Source organism: Gambusia affinis, linkage group LG20 (genome assembly GCF_019740435.1).
Source record: "Gambusia affinis linkage group LG20, SWU_Gaff_1.0, whole genome shotgun sequence".
NCBI classification, from domain to species: domain Eukaryota; kingdom Metazoa; phylum Chordata; class Actinopteri; order Cyprinodontiformes; family Poeciliidae; genus Gambusia; species Gambusia affinis.
The window spans coordinates 293134-314699 of NC_057887.1; the positions used below are offsets into that span (position 1 = coordinate 293134).

General features: G+C 40.0%; 3 protein-coding genes across 10 annotated transcripts in view; 1 reads left to right on the plus strand and 2 right to left on the minus strand.

The window, feature by feature from the left end:
* On the minus strand, positions 1 to 9758 carry rnls (renalase, FAD-dependent amine oxidase). Of its 2 annotated transcripts, XM_044101998.1 has the most exons (8): positions 9419 to 9758; positions 9021 to 9220; positions 6732 to 6837; positions 6517 to 6659; positions 2292 to 2447; positions 1271 to 1444; positions 377 to 552; positions 1 to 310 (listed from the first exon to the last, which is right to left on the minus strand). In XM_044101998.1, exons 2-8 carry the CDS (start codon positions 9136 to 9138, stop codon positions 134 to 136), a joined length of 1050 nt encoding a protein of 349 aa, XP_043957933.1. In that variant the 5' UTR covers positions 9139 to 9220; positions 9419 to 9758; the 3' UTR covers positions 1 to 133. The 2 variants fall into 2 exon arrangements, with proteins under 2 accessions (XP_043957933.1, XP_043957932.1); XM_044101997.1 differs by lacking the exon at positions 9419 to 9758 and having other exon boundaries at positions 9021 to 9271.
* lipf (lipase, gastric) lies at positions 9321 to 19953 on the plus strand. 5 transcript variants are annotated; one of them, XM_044101991.1, is made up of 12 exons: positions 10361 to 10490; positions 10605 to 10846; positions 11321 to 11374; positions 11782 to 11893; positions 11994 to 12192; positions 12725 to 12834; positions 12920 to 13056; positions 13374 to 13520; positions 13921 to 13992; positions 14179 to 14247; positions 16209 to 16319; positions 18974 to 19953. In XM_044101991.1, exons 2-12 carry the CDS (start codon positions 10622 to 10624, stop codon positions 19094 to 19096), a joined length of 1359 nt encoding a protein of 452 aa, XP_043957926.1. In that variant the 5' UTR covers positions 10361 to 10490; positions 10605 to 10621; the 3' UTR covers positions 19097 to 19953. The 5 variants fall into 5 exon arrangements, with proteins under 5 accessions (XP_043957927.1, XP_043957926.1, XP_043957928.1 ...); XM_044101992.1 differs by lacking the exons at positions 10605 to 10846; positions 11321 to 11374 and adding an exon at positions 9321 to 9470 and having other exon boundaries at positions 10362 to 10490; XM_044101990.1 differs by lacking the exon at positions 10361 to 10490 and having other exon boundaries at positions 10506 to 10846.
* ankrd22 (ankyrin repeat domain 22) overlaps positions 19948 to 21566 on the minus strand; it is an 18621-nt gene continuing 17002 nt past the window's right edge. For all 3 annotated transcript variants that reach the window (XM_044102001.1, XM_044101999.1, XM_044102000.1), the window contains one exon: positions 19948 to 21260. In XM_044102001.1, coding sequence (XP_043957936.1) covers positions 21183 to 21260 — 78 coding nt within the window. In that variant the 3' untranslated portion in view covers positions 19948 to 21182. The remainder of the gene's footprint in view (positions 21261 to 21566) is intronic.

Consider the following 21566-nt stretch of genomic DNA (forward strand, 5'->3'; position numbering starts at 1 on the left):
TGGAAGGTGTAGAGAGAAGTTTTTAATCACAATCATTTATTCTTAGAAAAACCAAGACATCTTTGGTTTTATCTTTGAATCATTGATGCATTTAGGTAAATGACCCCAGTCAATATGTGGATAAATGTGCAAATTAGAGAGAAATGTTCTGATTGACATCTAGTGAGAGCTGAAGTGCTCTGCACACACTCAGTGCAGATTCCACACAGCCGTCAAAGTTGGAGTGGGTGAAAGCATCTCCTCCACAGATGAGCAGCGGCTGCTCCAAGATAGTCATGTGGCCTGGACAATTGGGCACTGAGGTCAGCACCTGCACAAAGGATGGACAGCTCAGTAAGTCGTTGTCTCACCTGGAGGAGAAACACTCCTGACTCACCTGGGAGTACCTCCACTTCTGAAACTTGATGCTGACTGGCTGAGGTAGGTCAGGGAGTAGCCTGTGGAGCTCCTGCAAGATGATCGGCTGGATGGCATCCTTATCATTCTCAAGGTGCTCCAGACCAAACGGAACGCTGGTGTGGACGACAAGGGATGGACCGAGACCTGGAGCATCTGAGATAAATGTGAAGATTTGAGACAAATATTTTATTTCTTGTGGGAATACTTAAAGTGTAATTAACCCTCAAATCAATTTTTATTTGCTGAAACTGTCTAAATGGATTATTTATGGTTTTATCCTTATGTTACTGTGCTAACTTTAACATTTTCATTTAAATTTCTTAAGCAGTTGAATTTTGCTATTGGTTGCAAAGATACAACTTGGTACAACTCTGTCACAGTCCCACCCGGTGGGGAGTCAGGAGTTGGAATAGCAAGCCAAGCATGACTGAGGTGAGCACTGACTGATAGCGTTAATCAGTTTTAATCAATGTATTAGCAATGTGGACATGTAGTAGAATGGGTATCTGCTGCTCTGACTACTGGCGACAGTACGGTGTTCAAAATGTTACTGGAGTGCGTAGGAAGCAGAAGAGGCTACAGTAGCTGCTCTATTCATGGTAGAGTCTGGCTGCAGCTGAGCAGCAGAGTGTTGACACCACCAAAATTGCCAACAACAGATAAAAAGTCTCTAGATTTGTCATTAGTTGTTTTGTTTTTTTAACAAAAGTCTACAGAGGAGTCTGGAAAGTCAATAAATGTAGCAACAGAGTGGATAAGTTGACAAACGGGGCGGGGTTATGCTTTTACAGGTCAGTTACACTTTAAGTTGTAATGTTACACAAACAATTTATAGTTTCAAGTGCAAAACTTTGTTTATAATAGTTGACACCTGAGCTGCGTTTCTTGTTGTCCACAGCGATGTAGCGGATGCAGTGGCTGTCAGTGATGTACCGCGCTCCCCAGGAAAAACTGAAGACAACATCCGGAGAGAAGAAGAGTGCGATAGCGAAGCGGGATGAGTACCTGACACCCTCCAACTGCTCTCTTTGCTGGACAGACAGTACTGAGAAACAGAATGACAGACAGTCTGTAATACCACTTGCATCATGGGAAATGTAATACCTAGATGCTTGGTCCTAGGTACTTCACCTCATCAATTGTCACCATGACTACTGCTTTTGGAGACTTTAGTTTTGCTAATACAGTATGTACCTGGAGTCTCTTATCTGCTCCCTGAGGTTCCACACAGCAGATGAACTCCTTATGACCTTTAAACTTCTCTGAGCAAATTCAACATCTGTAAATAACTTTATGAGTGAAACATATCTGATTAATTCTTCTTAATGGATTTTCACCAGGTCTTCCACAGATCTTTATGTTCTGGAATATCAATTACATCTGTTCTCAACATTTCCACACTTCCTCTGCTGTGTATAGGCACCAAGTCGAGCCTATACCTATACACACTGCCTATACACAATCCTTCGAGGCACCAATGACTCGAAGGATTAAGGCAGATCTGAAGTCAAAACAGGGTCCAACCTGGTACTAACAAGGTGTACCTAATAAAGTGGCCGGTGAGTGTACGTTTAACATTAAGTTTAAGGATGCAAATTGAGTCACTACTTTAAATGGAAGTCAATACTCAGTCCGAATATGGTTAGAAATACAACAGGCATGTGTTTAACTGCTCTGAGACCAATGTCTGTTCAGCAACTAAGGATTATTCTATGGGACCACAGAGGTTACAAAGCTACTGCTGCATCCATGTGTTCATAGGCTGTACCTAAATCAGAGCAAAGGTCACATCAAAATGTTCCTCTGCAGCAACTCAGGAGAGCAGTACATATGTCAGGTGACACAAAGGCTCAAACTTGATATGATTCTGGTTGTGTTTGTGAAGGTCTTACAGTTCCCCAGGTCTCCCTGCAGCTGAAGGATCTGAGGCACAGGAATTGTCAAGACAACAGCGTCAAACTTCTCATTGCCTCCATTCCTCTCCACTTTCCATGATGCTCCACAGCGGTGTAGGCCAGTCACATGATATTCCAGGTACAAATCAGCTCCTGAGGTAAAAAGACAGTTTCAGACCTGATGAACTCTATACTTTTAAGTTATATTTAGTTCTGCTGTTGCTGTGAGCTAATAATGATTTGATCTGTTTCTAATCCGAGTATCAAAGTGTTGGACCAGAGTTTCAGAATAAGATAATTCTGCTCAACTAGGAAAACAAGAGGAACACTTGCATAAAATACTGCCATCTTGTGGGCAGTAATTATGCTGCCCACAAAGAGGGGAGAGAAAAACAGACCTCCATAGTCAGTCCTATTCAAAAAAATTTAATTTATTGAGAAGTCATTTCATGTCAGTAACTCAATTTACAAAATAAAACACTTTATATATAGATTAATTACACACTGGTGTTTTCAAGCCTTTATTACTGTAACAATTAATTTCTACTTACAACAAATGAAAATGCATTTAAAATTAGAATATAAGAGATATATGTATGTCTTATAAGATTTTTTGTCTGTTATTATGTTTCCAGAACATAGCAAATTTGGAGGGGTATCTTCAGTGACAAATAGATAAATAAATAAAGTCTCGATCAGTCACTAGGATGCAGCAGATGGGTGTGAGTGTGTCTACAGGGGGACAGATGGGATGGAAGATGTACAGATAGACTTCACAGCTCTTTGGAAAAAGCTGTTCCTTAGCCACAGCAATGCTCTCAATCACGGCTCTACGCAGGTTCTTGAGCAATTGAGTTGGGAGTTCAGCCTTTTTCAGTTTCCTGACAAAGAAGAGTTGCTGAACACCTCATCAGAAAAGAAGTGTTCCAAGTCAGGTCCAAGGAGATGCAGATGCCCAGGAGATTGATGTTGTCCATGTACTCCACCACCTTCCCTTGAATTGTAATAGGTGTGTGCACTGTCCTCCTGGATCTCCTGTAGTCCACTATGAGCTCCTTGGTCTTGCTGGTGTTCACTGAACACCGCCGGGACAGGTTTTAGATCTCCTCTCTGTACAGGTTGAGCTGCAGAAATAGGGGCTGATATTGCTCCTAGGCGTGCCTGTAAGTAGGCCTGTCACGATAAACAATAAATCAATTAATAGCACAATAAATTAAAACTATCAATGTCATTTTAATTATCGGCTTTATCGTTTCTTCCGGCCTTTTTCTCTTCCTGTTGATGACACTGAATGAAAAAAGGCTCAACTCCGTGGCTCTCCACTGACCCTCCCTTCCTCATTTCCTTAGTGTAATGTCCAGCGCACACTACTGTTGGTTGATTGTCGGCCCATTTTCAAAACCTGAGAGATCACACATTAGCCGACAGGAATCCTAGGTATAATGGTTCGATTGTGCACAAAAATGGGCACAAAATAATGACCAGTTAACTAATTTTAAAACCAGGCATTAATCAATGCTTTACTACAATCTACCTGCATTGAATGTGGCTCTAGTGTCAGACCTGACTGAATGAAAAATCATTATTACCTATTTATGTCACATTAACAAAGAACAGCTGAAAAGTTACTGGGTTCATCAACTGCGTAGCAATTTCGCTCCAACTCCTCCCCTCCTCATTTCTATATTCTTTGCATGAAATGTTTTATAAACATTAATGTTGTTTCCACATATCATCCCCAATGTTCACTGGACTTCGGGTTGCGCTGTGTCAGCTGTTTGGGATTCCCCTCTGTAATTTCCCCTCAGAAAGCAGGAGGAGAATCCAGCTTTCTGATTGGCTACCTGTCACATTCAACAGGCTGCAGACTCCCAGTCGGGGAAAACCCCTGATTTAGATCAGAGCGCCACGATGATCTACCGTAGCACACCACACACTACAAGATGATCGGTTACAAGGGTGTGCTGTGGTGGCGAGGGAATAGCGTGACCCACATTTGGAGGCCTTGAGTCCTTGACGCGGCCGTCGCGGGTTCGATTCCTGGACCCGGTGACATTTGCCGCATGTCTTCCCTCTTCTCTCGTCAGCCTACTGTCATATAAGGGACATTAGAGCCCACAAAAGGAAAAAAAAAAAAGATGATCGGTTACAAAATTGCAAGTGACAATCTTAGAAGAGATAAAGTTCTAAGATTGTCATAAGGGAAAAATCGGGGCAAAAAATCCTGTAGTGCATCAGGTAGTCAATGTGCCCATCTTCTCTATTTAAATCTAATGATTACTGAAGGGCAATATGGTATACAGACTTCATAATCTGCACTCTTGGTTGAATGCAGTATTTATTTACACTTTGGCTTTATGTTCTTTAGTTTTTATTCAAGTAAATTTTTTGTTAATGGAGTTATTTTTGTTTTTGGTTGTTTTGTTTATTTGATCAGTTCCAGTGTTAAGTGTTCTTTTGAAAATAAAGTGTATCTATCTTTGGCAGGAAATCGCATGTATTATGTAATTTCCATTAAATCAGCGTAAAAAGGTCTTCAAACAATATTGTCATTTATCTCAATAATTTTTGAGACAATTAATCACTCAGCAAAATTTGTTATCGTGACAGGCCTACCTGTAAGTACCGCCAGCCGTATTCCTTATTTCAGATCTTTTTTGGGTATTACTGTAGGCTAGCCAGCCAGATGACCATGAGGCAGCATCACATGCTCTGAGCAGCAACCGCCCAGTTCTGTCCATCCACGACTTCTGATTAGGTAAAAACCGTGCGTTTTTAGTGAGTAGTGCAGTATTTGTGCAGAACTGTGCATAAGACAGAAGAGCGGATGTATAGCTTTTTAGAGCTGAGCCCTCTTTGAAAATCTTCCATTGAGTAAACTCAAAACAGTTCTGAAGTGATGAGGAGGCCTTCTCAGTCCAGACCTGAACAGTTTTAATGGCAGGTTTTGACCTGCAGATCAGTGGTGTGTAGGCAGAGATGAGTCCAGCTGTGATTTGATCAGGCAGATCAAATCACTTAGCAGCCTTGGAAGCCCCTTTGTTGGTGCAGTAGACCTGATCCAGAATATTTTTGTCTCTTGTTGGAAAATCTATACATTTATAAATTTTGTTTTAAAATTTCATTTTATTTTTTTCAAATTTATTTTTCTGAATTCTGCTGAATGCTTTCCATCAATTTTTCAATTCAAACAATATTTATTAAACCAAGTGTGTAAGTAATGAGTAAATGCAACAATATCAACAAGTCAATAGCAAATGAATTCAGAATTTATCAACTGTTTTCATCTTTAAAATTATAACAAAGTGCTTTAGTTTAGCAGAACATAGAGTGTTTGAAAAATATTTACATGTATTTTCTTTTTTAATGGAACACAAAACATTGTCCAAAACAAAAAACCTCATGCTTTTCACATCTGAAAATAAAAAATGTATTTTTAAAGCAAAATTGCTTCAGTTATTGTGTTTAGGAAGCCTTTTAACTTTTTCTAAAGACGGCAATATCTCTGCACATAGAAACAAAATCTTCAATAAACTGTGCCCAACTTCTGCTTATTTAGTTAACTGTTCATGAGTTTACAGGAATGATTGGTGTGGTCTGACTGTCTTCTAAGATGTGACTATGACTGTAAATTGTCACATGCTACATCACATGTATTCTTAAGCATCCAGTCAATCGTGTGCGGACGCAGCTTACAGGAACGTTTTTCTCCCAATTCATAAATATGGGTTTGATCAAAGATTTGCACAAAAATGATAGGACCCTATATCTTGAAGTGGATGACTAACATTCAGTTCCCAGTTTCAGACTCTTCCTGCAATCTTAATGGCTCTCTGCTGAAAAAAATTCTGAACCAAAACATTTTGGACGGTGTTGGAAAATACTTTTAAGAAACTTTGCCCATATCAGTTTTCTTAATGTGACTTCTAGTTTTGGAGTTATAAGCTGACTCGCATTACCACAGTGCCACCTACAGGTAAATGTGGCTGAATATTTGTATCCAAGTAGAGGTGTTGGTAGTGAACCTGGATATGAGTTTCAGCAGAGAAACATACTAATAGCAAGAATAGAAAAATGGAGTGGCCGTCCTCTAACTCCTTCGAGCTTGGAACCCCAATTACCAGAATATCAAGCAGCAGACGACTGCAGGTATCTCACACACACTGCTATGATTACCTGACTCAGGACTGACTCAGACGAAATATCAAAAAGGTGTGATTACCTGATTCGGACAGGAAGTGTTTCACCACACTGCTTGTCCCCAGTGGTGTTACATAATTCTTGTTTCCCTCTTTGTGCTGTAGACCTTCGATGTGACAGTCCAGTGGCTTAAGTAGGCCAGCTGACAGCAACTCTGTATAAAAACTGAACATACACATCATCAGAAACTGATACGTGGATGTTAGTTAAAATCAGAAATGATCAGGTGAGGCGTACTTGCTGTGGGATTGAGCGTATGCAAAGGTGGCTGTAATGTACTGGGCTCCGAGGTCAGCGGAATGAGATGTAGGGTCAGGAGGACGGCTGGTAGACATCCTACCCCCTGGAACAGAGTGGATATACAAAGGTTGAAGAGTTCCTGTTCCAGGATCTGCACAAAGGCATGCCTATACAGAGCTCTACTTATACACTTGAAGTGCAACAGACCCCCAAAACAACTTCTTCTTTCTGTCTCCATAGATTATTTAGGGATATATCTTTATGTTTCTGTGCAAATTTTGACAATTTTGTGTAAAGACTTCGGAGCAGAAAGCTGACATCGTTGTTTCTCCCTACATCCAGTGACAATCAGCAGTCTGATCATTAGATCATTCACACACCTGCTCTAAACTTATTGCATCTCTGGCAGTGCTGTTTACATTATATACATGTATAATATAGGATACATTTATTGGCCAACTGATTTATCAACTAGTTGATTTCTGGGTGCCAATTTCCTTAATTTAGGGGGATTGTGATCTGCTGTACATATACATGTGAAGCTAATCTTATCTTCGTCAGCAAAGGTTTATAAATCACCCTCTATCCTCGTCTGCCCCACAGTGAGAGGTTTGACTGACAGACCGACCCACCAGGTCAGGTCTGAACGTTTGCAGTTACCAATAGTGACCCCACTGTTGCCAACTCAGTGACTTTCTTGCTATATTTAGCGACATATCGGACAAAAGAAATTCATATTAGCCAAAATCTAAATCGGCTGGTCAGGCTTTTTAAAGATCGGTAACCAGGGATCGGCCAGAAAACTGCAATCAGTGCAGCCCAACTTAAGATGGAATACATACACACATATTCATGGCATTCTTTGATTACATAAATTTCTCTTAAGCGTAACTCCAATAGCTAAAAATGTAATTTATACCAGGTGATGGTATAAATGGTGATCAATTTCTAGAATTCTAAATCTTGTTTTTAGAAATTATTACTAAAAAAAAAAAAAATCTGCTGTACCACAGTACAGAAAATAAGCGGCTGCTTAGTTTGCTTATGCCTAGGGCCTGACTAAGCGTGAGCACAAGGAGGAGTTTTCAGTACAAGTATTATAAGTTTTGAGAAGAAAGACATAAGACCTGTTTTCAAATTGAAAATATGTGCTCTTGGGTTATGAATGGCAAATTACACCAAGCGGACAGAAACTTTTGCAAGCGAAGATTTTCTCCGAGCACAGAGAAGCTGTGTGATCGAGAGGAAAGTTTTGAGTACAATAATTACAAGTTTTGAGAAGAAAAACATGAAGTCCTGCTTTCAAAATAAAATGTAAGCACAAGTATTACACGTTTTAAGAATAGAAGACATGAAATCTTGCTTTCAGACTGAACATGTGTGCTCTTGGATTATGGCAGAAAAATTCCCTGCAAGAAGAAGGATTAACAGGAGTGCAACAAAAACAGAAGGACTACAGGATCGGTCTGTTAATGTGTTAAAAAAGAGAAAAAACAAACAACCATTAATTTAAGTACCTGATGTATGGGTGCTGTGTGGGAGACTGGAACAACATTTTCCCTGAGGGAAAATCCCAAAGGGATTAATACAGTTTCTATCTATCTAAAAGTCCTGTGCAGTCTTTAAAATGTTCTGAATTTCATCATCTTTCATAAAAATTCTTTAATTTGTTTTGGATGTCACGCCAAAAACGTAAGCTCTGCATATGCGGGCGGGGGCAAACGCAAAAGGAAAAGGAAAAATTAAAGAACAAAGAATAAAAACAAACATTTGACCAATAATATTATGACTATTATGGAAATAGTGACGGCCACAGAATATAGCTCTTATATATTTTTGGCCACACTGTAACTTGTACTCTACTACTCCAGTACTTATATTTTTTATAAGTTGCAATGTGGTCGCAATATTTGACAAGAGCTACCATATTTTTGTGACATCTATATTTCCATAATAGTCATAATATTATTGTAAAATGTTACATCTTATTTTTTTTTCTTATCCCTCCCCCGCCCACAAACACACACGTACACACACTTTTCCTCCCCGCTTCGAAGTTTACGTTTTTGGTGTAGCTAGCATGCTCTTCTTTGAGGTCAAGGTATGACAAAGTATGGTAAAATGTAACAGCGTCTCCTGTTACATGCCATCGACATTTATTCAAATTACAGACTGAATTCAACTGCTGTCGAACCCATGAGACATATTCATCTGAAGGCTGATTCTTTTAGGGTCTCATCTATAAAACCTTCAACCTAATTAAGCTAAAATGGTTTGTGAACTGACCTGCACCCTTTGCTTTGTCCCACACCACCAACTGAGCTTTACTCTGCAGCACTCTCTTCAACAGATATGCGCACAAGCTGCCTGTCAAGCCTGCTCCAACGATCAGAATCCGGGACATCTTTTAAGGTGTCCAGCCACTTCGGAAGAGATCGGCTCCAGCACTACAGTTAAACTGGGTTATAAAACCAGGTCCTGCAGAACTGCAGAAGGCAAAACAAAAGTTATTGCGCCGTTTTGATGACCTCACATCCGACAAGACACTTCAAAATAAATGTTGCTTCCGACCAATCAGACAAAGAGTGTCGTGAAGTAAATCTATGACACTGAGTCGTGTGACCAGCAGAGTTCAGAGTTCAGCAGTGCAATTGGACAATATTTGAGTTATAACAGCTTCTTACCTGACAGAATTAAGTAAAGCAAGTGTATCCGGGTGGAAAAGGAACGGAACCGGTAAGCGAGTTAAACCAGTTAAATAAGCTAGTAACAAGCTTCAAATATTTAGTACTAACTATGTATAACTATGTATAACTTTATAAGTTAATAAATCTGTAAAGGCTAAGCTGCAAATCTTTTAAAAGCGAATTAAAACGTAATCTTTTTCAAAACGGGTTTAAATTGAAAATAGGCTACAAACGTGTTATAAAGATGTGTTGTAAATATTTAGACCTGCTATAGTTTGATTCTAAACACGGCTACTGGGTAAAATCAGACAGAAACAGAATCATGTTGTCTATGGCAGGTTGTATGGCAGGCCGTCGTAACATAAATTCGGTTTCTTTCTAGAATTCTAAAAATACATTTTAACTAGACAAAACTACCTTCTGACTATCCGGAATGGTAATTAATATCTCTGCATTGACATTCTGACTAGTAAGAATAATAATCCAAGATATCTTCAATTACGTTTTGACGCATCAAAATTCCTGTTAAAAATATTTAAAAATATATATAAATTCTAAAAATAATAATAATAATAATAATTCTTTTTAATTAAAACAAAAGCACATAATGCTTAGCCTGGTGGTGGGGGTGGGGGCACGTAAAGCATGTCGGCCTGCCAGGCCTATAATACGCTGGGGGAAACCCTGCAGTATGCTTTCTTAAAGTAGTTTAAAAAGTTTCTGTTAAATAGACCCAGCAGATCGCATCGAGTCAATGACTTTCAGCATTCACCCCGACTTTTACAAGCACAGTCACTTCAGTTGTGTCTGAGTTGTGTCTTTGACTTTACAGCAAAGAGATAGGAAAAATAGCAATATAGACAGGGCATAAAACAGGTGACAGGTTTAACAGATTTTTGTCTTGGCCCCTGAATGCAGCACTTTTAATTCTCTTTTTCAGATCATGCTGTACATTTGGGTGTGCCTGTTGTTTCTCTCCACTCTCATTCACCGAAGCTGCACCATTGGTGGCCACTGCCACTCAGATGATGCACACTGTAGGCTGGACCCTGAAGTGAATATGAACATTGTGAGTGTCCTTAAGTCTTTCTTAGCCTCTGGTGGTGCTGTGCTTCCCTTTTATTGCAAGAGAGCAGGAAGTGCGTCCTGAGTTTCCCTCTCCAGACTCTTCTCACCCAAACAGGAAGCTTCGACAGGAAGATGAACATGGCCATGTATTGCAAAATCCTGGGTGACAACCTTTTTGCCTCCGCCAGGGCACTGAAAATGGGTCGTGGATGGGTCTTCCAACACAACGACCCAAACCATACAGCCAAGAAAACAAAGGAGTGGCTCCATAAGAAGCATATCAATGTCATGGAATTGACTAACCAGTCTTCTGACCTGAATCCCATAGAAATTCTATGGAGAGAGCTGAAGCTTTGTGTAATGTATATACAAATATTTGTTAGCTCAGGGTCCAAACCAACACAACCACAAATCAATGCATCACCTTTCCTTTTAGCAACACTACAAGCTTTTGGGAATTGAGGACACTAATTGTTGAACGTTCTTTTCCGTTCTTGCTTGGTTCTACCTTCAGTTGCTCAACAGTCTGGGGTCTCCAATGTTATACTTTGTATTTTATTATGTGCCACACATATTCAATGGAAGACTGTGGGCCAAAACCTTTCAAAATTAATGGTGCCTTCACAGATATGCAAGTTACTGATGCCATGGGCACTAATACAACCCCATACTATCACAGATGCTAGCTGTTTAACATTGCGTTGTCAAGGAAAATGATTGACCGGATTGGTCAATCATTTTCCTCTTGTTGTCCATGATTTCCAAAATCAATTTGAAATATGGACTTGTCAGACCACAAGACATTTTCCACTTTGCGTCACCCCATCTCAGATGAGCTTGGACCCAGAGAAACTGGATGTTAAAATACAGCCTTCACTTCATAAGGTAGAGTTTTGACTCACACTTGTAGATGTGACAAACTTTGTTCCAATGTGGTAATATCCATTACAGAATGATGGTTGGTTTCTAATGCAATGAATTGATGGTCAAGGGACATTCAGTGTCGGTTTTCGGCTTTGTCGCTTATTTTCACAGATTTCTCTGTACTCTCAGAATCTTTTCACAATATTATGGCCTGTTGATGATGAAATTCCTAAATTTCTTGCAATCTTGTTCTTTTGTGAATGAAATCTCTGGTCATGAGCAGTTTCTTCTTTTTTGGGCAGTGCTGTGTTGTTAAAATTGAACAAAATAAAATAAAACACAGCTAGTTATTGTCCCCTTGCTTTTAATTTGACTGTTTTAGGTTACTTTTGTGCTGGCTGTTGAGTTTCTGTACCTCTGTCACTCAGACAGAGATCATTCAAAGGTGGGGTTACCCTTCAGAGGAGCATGAGGTTTTGACAGAGGACGGCTACATTCTGACTGTCAATAGGATCCCCCATGGACTCAAACACACAGCAGGTCAGGTTCCAATTCTGTTTAAAGTTTCTCTTTAGACACTGACAGGCAATAGGATGTTCTTCCTTCCCTGGCTTGAACTGGTTCTGGTTTCAGCCTGTAGGTCCAAGGTCAGCAGTCTTCCTTCAGCATGGACTTCTGGCTGCCGGCAGCAATTGGATCACCAACCCTCCCAACTCCAGTCTGGGTTACGTACTGGCAGATGCCGGCTATGATGTGTGGATTGGGAACAGCCGAGGGAACACCTGGTCCAGGAAACATCAAACTCTGAGCCCAGATCGTGAGGACTTCTGGAGGTTCAGGTGTGAACTTGAAGCTGATATACATTCATGTCCAAACATCTGTTTCCAGAATATACTTAGATTTCAAACATCCAGAAAGCAGTCCCAGACACATCTTGTCATTTAAACTGCAGAAAAATTTTGAACTAACTTCTAGAAAAAAAACATTACCAGACTTCTACTGCACATGGTTCTGGAACAGTTAAGATTATTTCTTACAGCTAGGTCCTAATATATAATCAAACCTGCAGAGTTTTACAGTCAGGTTTTACATCAGGTGACTCTGCATCACACTGGTCTGGAACATGGTTCTCAAACATATTATTTTGGATGATGTTGCTCTGGAGAACAGGCCTCTGAAAAATCATTTTGGATCAAATTGGCCTAAAATAATTGGTTCTGACCAATTTGACTAACTTGAACAGTTTTTTTTAATTTAAGTGTTTTCTGAGTCATGATGTTTTTTTTCTGGTTCTGACTCCCCATCTTTAAAATAAAGTGAATCAGATCAGTTCTAAGACATGTTGTCTTCTACTATTCTGTATGTCAACAGCTATGACGAAATGGCTCTGAAAGATCTTCCAGCAGTTATCAACCACATTCTGAAGGCTACTGGCCAGGAACAAATCTTCTACATTGGACACTCCCAGGGAACGACCATTGGTACCCAATCAAGTCTTGCACTTCAGTCTTGTCTGCTGTAAAATACTAACTTCCTGTACATGCTAACTTCTGTCTTATTTTACAGCATTCATAGCATTCTCCACTCTGCCAGAACTTGCCAGTAAGATTCGCCTGTTCTTTGGACTGGCTCCAGTCGCGACTGTGGCATTTACCGACAGCCCTATGACCAAACTATCTGTCCTACCAGATTTTCTGATCTGGGTAAGAATTAGTTCCTGGTAACTGCACCTGTTTAGGAAGCACAAGGCAGGTGACGAAAACTGACAAAGTTTTGCTGGTTCAGTTGTTGGTGGAAATAAAAACAATGATTAAACAGTGCGAAATGAGCAGAACAGAGATATTTCACAAATTGTAGCGTTTTTTAAAAAGAACCATCAACATGATGGGTTTGTTCTTACATTAAAATATTCATTATATTATTTATTATATATTCAAAAATTCTAATTCACTTTGAGTTATTAGTAGACCTGCAATTTCTTGTGTCCTATTGATGACATGCTCATTGATGCACCCTGCAGGACTTGTTTGGGAGGCGGGACTTCCTGCCACAGAGCCAGTACATCAAATGGTTGGCTGAACACGTGTGTGCAAAGACATTGCTGAGCGAGCTGTGTGGAAATCTCTTCTTCATCCTCTGCGGTTTTGACGAGAAAAACCTTAACATGGTCGGTACCTCTGACCCTGAATAACCTGAATAGCAGAACTTTGTTCTATCTTATCTACTTGAAGATTGAAGCTCAGTCAGATGTTCCTGTGAGTGACAGATTTACATTAGGAAACCTTTACTGTGGAAAACGTGTTCATCTGTCAGCAGATTTTTTTGGAGGAATTTGGTTTTATCAATAATACTGCTGTGATATCAGCAGCATGATAAGCTAGTTTACAAGTTTGTAGTAATCTAGCTGACCGAAACTAGATTACTAGCTAATCTAGCTATGTAATAATAGCTGCTAATCTAGCTATGTAATAATAGCTAGTATCATAGCTAATAATAGTTAAAAGACTTTATGATGTCAGTAAGACATCAGAAAGTCTTTCTGAGGATGACTTTGTGATGTGTTCCAGACTCGGACTCCAGTCTACACAACTCACTGTCCTGCTGGGACCTCTGTCCAGAACATGATGCACTGGGCGCAGGTACCTGAGCAATATGACTACACTTAATCTTCCCCCATAAAGCACCTTTAAAATCCACAGACATTAAAAGTATGAAAACAACTTGGTTGCTCCATTGTGTGAACCGGAACTACTGTACATCAATGATTTTATTTAAACACAGCTTCTCTGAAAACTTGTTTTACAATGTTTCTCCGTTGATTACAGGCAGTCCATGGGGGGAAGCTGATGGCATTTGACTTTGGACCAGAAGGAAACATGAGGCATTACAACCAGGTGAGTCTGAAACTGGAAACATAAAAACCAGGAAACATCCGAGTCCACTCAAATTAAGGACTTACAGACTCCTGGTATAAACAGGGTCAAACACAGTCCTGGTAGCACCAGGGTTCTACCAGAGTCCCAGAAAATCCAGGTGTTCAAAGTCCAGGACATTTTTAAGATTGGTGGGGACAGGACTGCAAAAAGATAATATCAAATTTCAGATCAAGACACTACTTGACAACCCAGTTGTGACTGATTGAGAAACTTAATAAAGCTTCAAACCTCAAGACACAGCGGCTAAATTATCTACCGAGAAACAACCCCAAAATAACAAAGATCAATGAGCCACTAACTGAAGATGAACCACACAGCTGATCCCAGACCAAAGATGACAAGACAACAGCTCGAAATGCAATCCTTGGTGAACAAACAGAGAAATAAGGTTGCAGATGTACATCGCTTCCCTGAAAACTAGTAAATGGTAGACTGCAAAGTGGACATCGGACGCTGGCAATACCCAAAGAAAGAGGGGCTTCAGAACCTGACAGGACAACAGAAAACATCGGAGGTCCACTGCCACGGGACCAGCAGTTACCCGGCCACCATATGAGGAGTCTTACCTCTGCCATTACTGCCACCAGGAATAATCAGTCGACGCTCCACTCCAGAGCTGTTCAGGTAGCTCAGCTGCCATATATTGTTTCAAAGCATGTCAGACACAACACTGGCAAGAACATAACCATACCATAAAGCAGTGAGACAGCTGAACAATATTTGGGTGAAAAAATGAAAAGAGTTGTTTTTCACTCAAAGAACATTTAGACATTTTCTCACATAAACGGGAAGAAATTTGTAAAAATAATTGGTAGGCGTAAAATAGTGAACTCTTGGGATCAGAGCCATTAAATGAGATTCCTGCTAATCAAGCCCATTGATTAGCAGCCATTTACGGGGTGAATGGCATTTATGGGTGGATTCCTGTAGGGTTTAAACTTACTGTCCTGGGTGTGGCGGCTGATCCGTAGGGGCGCCGCCCCTCCTGTCATGGAGGGGGGAAAACAATCTTAAAACAACATATACATTTTTTTTTAAAGTTGAATTAGCCAGTTTATTTAATAGTGTGCGCCTAAAAGTAATTAAAATATTTACACAACATTTTCACCAACTGACTCACACAATCTATTATCTGAAGCCAAGAGAATATCATTTGTAACTTTCACAAGTGCTGTTTCAGTGCTATGATGAACTCTGTAACCTGACTGAAATTCTTCAAACAGGAAGTACAATAGGGCCAGACCTATGACAGCTGGGTCACTGATTCTGTGGTCTTGCAGTGCAATAAAGCCTTTTGTAGAGTTAATGAAGAATAAGATTGAATGCAGAATGGATGTGTTTGCCAATTTGACGCTTGGAAGTGTGCAGGTGTTAGAATGGTGAGAAAAGGGTGCCAACTCCACAACGCCGAGTGCAACAGGCATGTAACCTTGTCTCCCAGAGGTCACAGTAGCACCAGGCAGGCAGAGATCAGCAACACAACATGATTAAGTGTGCTGCTCCTGAAGCACAGGAGCAGCAGTCCTAGGCCAGCATGGCAGAGGGAGAAATGCAGGATCCTAAACCCCACTGACACCGATCCATCCCTGCCAACATGTCCACCAGTGCAAGCCAAGCTTGAAAGCGGTAACTCCTGCCGCCAGGTGCCTGCACAAATGCCCAGCAGTGAGGTCAAGGAACCTCTCCACATTCAATGCGCCACTTAAAAGGACCAACAGAAAAAGGGCATAATGCCATTCCACTCAGTTATACTGCCTCAGGAAGGCCAAGGTAAAAAATGGAAATTACACCCACTTCATTCTATTGTCTGCTGACATTTCTATGTTTAGTATGATCACAGAAGTTGTTGTGTTTAAGTCTTTAATGCTATAAATTTCACATTTGTCTTTCCCATAACCTCCACTTTTCCCCCTCTGCAGTCAACTCCTCCTGAGTTTCATGTCCAGGACATGAAGGTTCCCACTGCCCTGTTTTCTGGAGGACATGATACTTTGGCAGACCCAAAAGATGTGGCTGCTCTTCTTACTCAGGTGAGTCATGTCAGGGCCTGGTCCCAATGCTCGCATTACACCCTTCATGAAGTGTATGCACATGACAGGAATATAGGTCACACAAACTCTGACCTACATGTATGCTTGTTTGGAGACAAGTGTCTGAAGCCAGACGCTTGACGCACAGCAGTGTGTTTGCGAACTGTTTGTATTTGCACATACCTTTCACACAACGGCGCAGACCATCTGGAGGACACCGCTTTTGTATACGTTACCCTACGACTCTGTGAGTAGTCACGCAGGGTAGTATGCACCATGTGCATCCTGTTTTGCTTTTACAAAACAGTTGCATAGAGAGCGCCACGCTTTTCTGCAGACATCCTCGTCCTCCATGAACAATGACGTTACAGTTTTCGTCCAGGATTTTTTAACCATTCACCAGTCCTATTTTTATAGAAGTTATTTAGAGAAAAATTGTATAAATGTACATAGTTTATTATTGCATCTGATAAATGTTCCTCAGAAGTATCCATGTCTCATACAGTTACAACAACCAGATAGTGGAAGGAGAGTAGTTGAAGAGATATATCAATATTTCTGTCTGACCGTACTTCCGCATTATGCACCTCAATAAACTTCTGACCAATCAGACAGATGATGAAAAACCGGGACACACTGCACACTCAAACCCTTCAATATGAAAGTGCATTTGAAGGACACAAGGGCGGAACACTGTCCTTTTTTATTTAGCCACAGCACAAAGTACACGATCTGCTTCCTCTTCAAAACACTCTAACATTTCAGTTTCCTGGTTCCCCTCAGTGGTCACAAAACCAAACTACTGTAATTCTGTAAGTGCGAGTATCAGGACCAGGCCCAACACTGTCACCCATTTGGTTTTGCATCCTCAAAGTAAAAGCTCTAGATACTCCAGCAACTACATAGTGGTTCCCAAAGTGTGGGACCCGCCCCCTAACGGGTGCCATGCCATTGCAGGAGGGGTGCAGGAAGTGGTATGAAGGAAAATAAAAACAGTTGCACAAAAGTGTTTCACTGTAAAGATGGTTTGTAGTGTGAAATAAACTTCAGTGGAGTTTGAAAACAAAATATGTGTATAGGTTTATGTCTGGTTGAACGATGTGTGTGCCCAATTAATTTTTTTGTCTTTTTTGGATTTTATTGTAACCCAGAGGGGGCCCAGAAAATCTTTGGGAACCACTGAACTAAATGATACCCCATTATCTGGGGTATCATTTATAAATATGGTATTCATACAAATATTATTCCAGGCAAAAGTTGTGATCAGTAAGAAACAAACATGACAGGAATATAGGTCACACAAACTCTGACCTACATGTATGCTTGTTTGGAGACAGGGTGAAAAGGCGACTCAGATGAAGAAGTGGGAAGTTGAAGTCACACTTCATCATGATTCCTCTCAGATATTTAATTTCACTTCACATTAAACTTTTATCACACAAGCATTCAGAACACCGGTGCTATTTATGTTTCCGCTGGTGAGCCATAGCTACTATACATAATAAAACAACTAAAATCTTAAATCAATGTATGCACAAAGTTCTCTCACTATCACATTCTTGTCTTTGGATGATCACTGGGGTTATGTGTATCAAAGACTAACACATACAATGTGACACTACTCACATAGCCACTGCTGTGGCTACCAAAAAGGATATTTTTTGACTCTCCACCTCACTCACCAGTACAAATTGTTTTACTTTTTCTCTGTGGATGCCTTTGTTGACGATAAAATAACATTGATCAGCTGGCTCATTTGAATTGATCCTAACATTCACAAGATACTTTGAATTGATCATTTATTGTTGAATGTGGGCATGTAAGGGACAGAACATGTGGTGGAACCGTATACACAAATATTGGCATACATTTGTGATTTATAAAAGGAAAGCTGCTTTTTGATTGTATGGTTTTATAAATTGAATTTTTTTTTGGCACACACTATTTTTAACTTTTGGGCATACATACACTTTTAGTATAAATCCTATGCAATGTTATATATATTAGACCCCTGGGGCCTCATGTAACATTATATGCTTTCTGCATATAATGTTACATGTCCCATCCATCCATCAATTTTCTTACACCTTTATCCCATCGGGTTCAGGAGGGCTGCTGGTGCCTCTCTCCAGCTGTCAATGGGCGAGAGGTGGGATAGACCCTGGACAGGTCACCAGTCCATCACTAGGCAACACAGAGACAGACAGGACAAACAATCATGCACAGACTCACACTGAAGGAGAATTTAGAGAGATCAATCAACCTCAAGTCAAGTTTTTGGACTGTGGGAGGAAGCTGGAGTGCCCGAAGAGAACCCACCATGTACAGGGAGAACATGCATACTCTATGCTTAAATTATGAAACACATTAGCATCATGCAATAAAATAACATAAGCTAAAAATATCTAGAATCTCAAGCAGTTTTAATGGGTTCCCTAGGAGTAAGAAGCTTGAGAAAGACTGAATTAAAGTCACAGATTTGTTTACCGTAAAACCCTCAATTTGTCCACTAGTAAAGGTCTTAGGTGTATCTTTATTTAGAGTTAGATGGGCCGAATGGATGTGGTGTTCTTCAAGCTCTTCTCAAATTTTAAATGACCTTCTCTTGCAGGTTCTTTGTTGGCAGAGATAAGTAAAACTTTATCTCACTGCAGGTGTCCAACCTAGTCTACCATCAGCACATCGAACACTGGGAACATCTGGATTTCATCTGGGGGCTGGATGCACCTCAAATTATGTTTCCCTCCATTTTGAAGCTGCTGCAGGAACATCGCTAGTGACGCAAAGGACACATCATTCCTCTTTGGGACCACCCAAGTTCAGGATGTGTGGAATGAAGGTCCAGCAGTCAGGTTTAATCAGGAATGCGTTTTTGATGTTGTAGACTGAGTAGACTTTAAAAAATTGAAAGCAGTAGATTATCTCAATTTGAGTTCAGATATGTTTTAACTCGTGTCTACAGTTCTTCCAACACATACTGTAGCTGTCATATGTTCTTTAATCTCTGAAGTGGGACTAGGTTCATGGCGCTAGAACCACAGAACAACAAGCAGAGTTTAGTTTTCTGGTAAACACAAAACCCACCCACTTACCCACCCATCCATCCACCCATCCATCCATCCATCCATCCATCCATCCATCCATCCACCCATCCATCCATCCATCCATCCATCCATCCATCCATTTATTTTCTGGCTCCTAGCTCCGTCTAGGTATCATTAAAGTCCAAACTGAATTTCTTGAATTCAACTAGCAGTTAGCTGATTAAAGACAGATGAGTTTTGGGCTTACTTTCAACATACCAAAATATCCTCAGCTTTCTTCAGAAAAGCTGAGGACAAAAGCTGAACTGCTTTATAATCAGAGTGAGCCATTAACCTAAAACTGAACATATCCTAGTTGTGGATTTGCTAAGTTTGAAAACACTGAAGTAAAACTGAGAGGTTCATGATCTCTAGCTATAAACCCTGCAGCTTTTGCTGATTTCCTATTTTAATTTCCGACATGCAACTTAAGAGACTTCACACTGAGAACTACAGAGCTTTCTGTGTTGTACTGTAATCTGCTCAAAAACAGCAAAACTCATGATGGTTGTGATAAACTTTGAAATAAAACTTATCACTGTTTCATGGTACATCTTTGTATTTATTTTGGACAAGTGTTGCGCAGTAAATAATGAATCAGTGTGGTTTTGCAGATTTCTTTATTCTTGACTACTGTTTATAGTCGTTAGCAATAAACCAACCACCTAGTCTCTGTTATTCAACAGCCATTAAAGAGCTGAATTATGGGGAACTGTTTATAAAGTTAATTATTTGGTTTATTTAGCCTATCATAGAAAAGAAATTTATGGGTTTTTATTCTTCAGTCATATTTTCACCAAAATTTATTAACTGGATTAATGAAGTATCCAGGATGGAAAAGATTATATTATAAAAGGAAAACTGACAGAATTTCAAAACATTTGGGATCCTTTCATGAGATATATATGGTGGATGTGGATTTGAGGGGTGGGCACACAGATGAGAGGCATAGTTACTGGTGATCCTCTGGTATTCTATAATAATTTCTTTTTTGTTGTTTTTGATCTATTAGTAGTCATTCAGCACCACACAAAAATGTATTTTCTGTGTGACACACATCCTCCTATAAGGTAAAAATTTATTTACGGTAATATTTCTCCTCTTTGGCGACTTTTTGGAAAACACTCATTGTGTTAATCAGTTGTTAAGACTCTGGGTTTTTGGGTTTGTTTTGTGTTCTATGTTTTTGCTGTTCCTCTTTTTATTAATTATTTCTTAGTTCACCTTTTTGTTTTACTCTTCTTGATTATCTGTTGCCCAGCTTCTCCTGGGCAGTTGACTCCTGCTCTATTTCTCACACTTGTTATCATTTAGTTCATTAGCCCTGGTCTTTTGTTCTCACACTCAACCTCCCTATAGTAAGCCTCTTAGTTTCTGTCACTAGTTCCCAGTTCGTCACGTCATTATTCCCTGGTTCACCTGGACATCCACACGTCTCCTGTTTTGCCCTGTTTTTGGATTTTCTTGGTTCTTTGGATTTTTTGTAAAAAAAATAAAAATCTCAGCAAATGGTTTTGAGCAGAAACATTTAGCTTAATTTAATATAAAAACTATTAGCCTAGCTTACTAACAGGAAGCATAGCCCTAGCACAGCACAGAAAGAATTTACCCAGCTTAGTACAGTAATGTTAGCCTAACTAGCCTAAAACAGAAACCTCCTTCTAAGCTTAAAACATCAAGTGTTAGCCTAGTTTAGCACAGAGTTTTGGATCAGTGTCTCTTCTTCAGCATCATGGATCAGTCTGCGCTCTCATGATGATGCTGTTGGATGTCCATCAGTTCACTTTGTCTTCCTGAGCATATTAACAATCTTTGTGAACTTCAGCCGGTTGGCTATGTCCAGCGGAGTTTCTCCATCCTGGAAAACAGGATACAGATATTAAACAGATCAACTGTATAAAATTGAAAAAAATAAGTAAGCAGCATTCATATATGAATTTATATATTTTATGAATTTTTCACCCCATGAGGGAAAACCACTCTATCCTATGGCAGAATTGAGAATTACAATACAAAATGTCTGTTATGTTTCACAGTGGATGTTTTAGGTCCTGCCTATTAATGGCAATCAATCCTCCAGTTTCAGGGCTGTTATGAAGGACAAAACGCAGTGGCCTTTTTGAAGTCGGCCACTGCCACTGCCTGGGACTAATTTGAGCTTTTG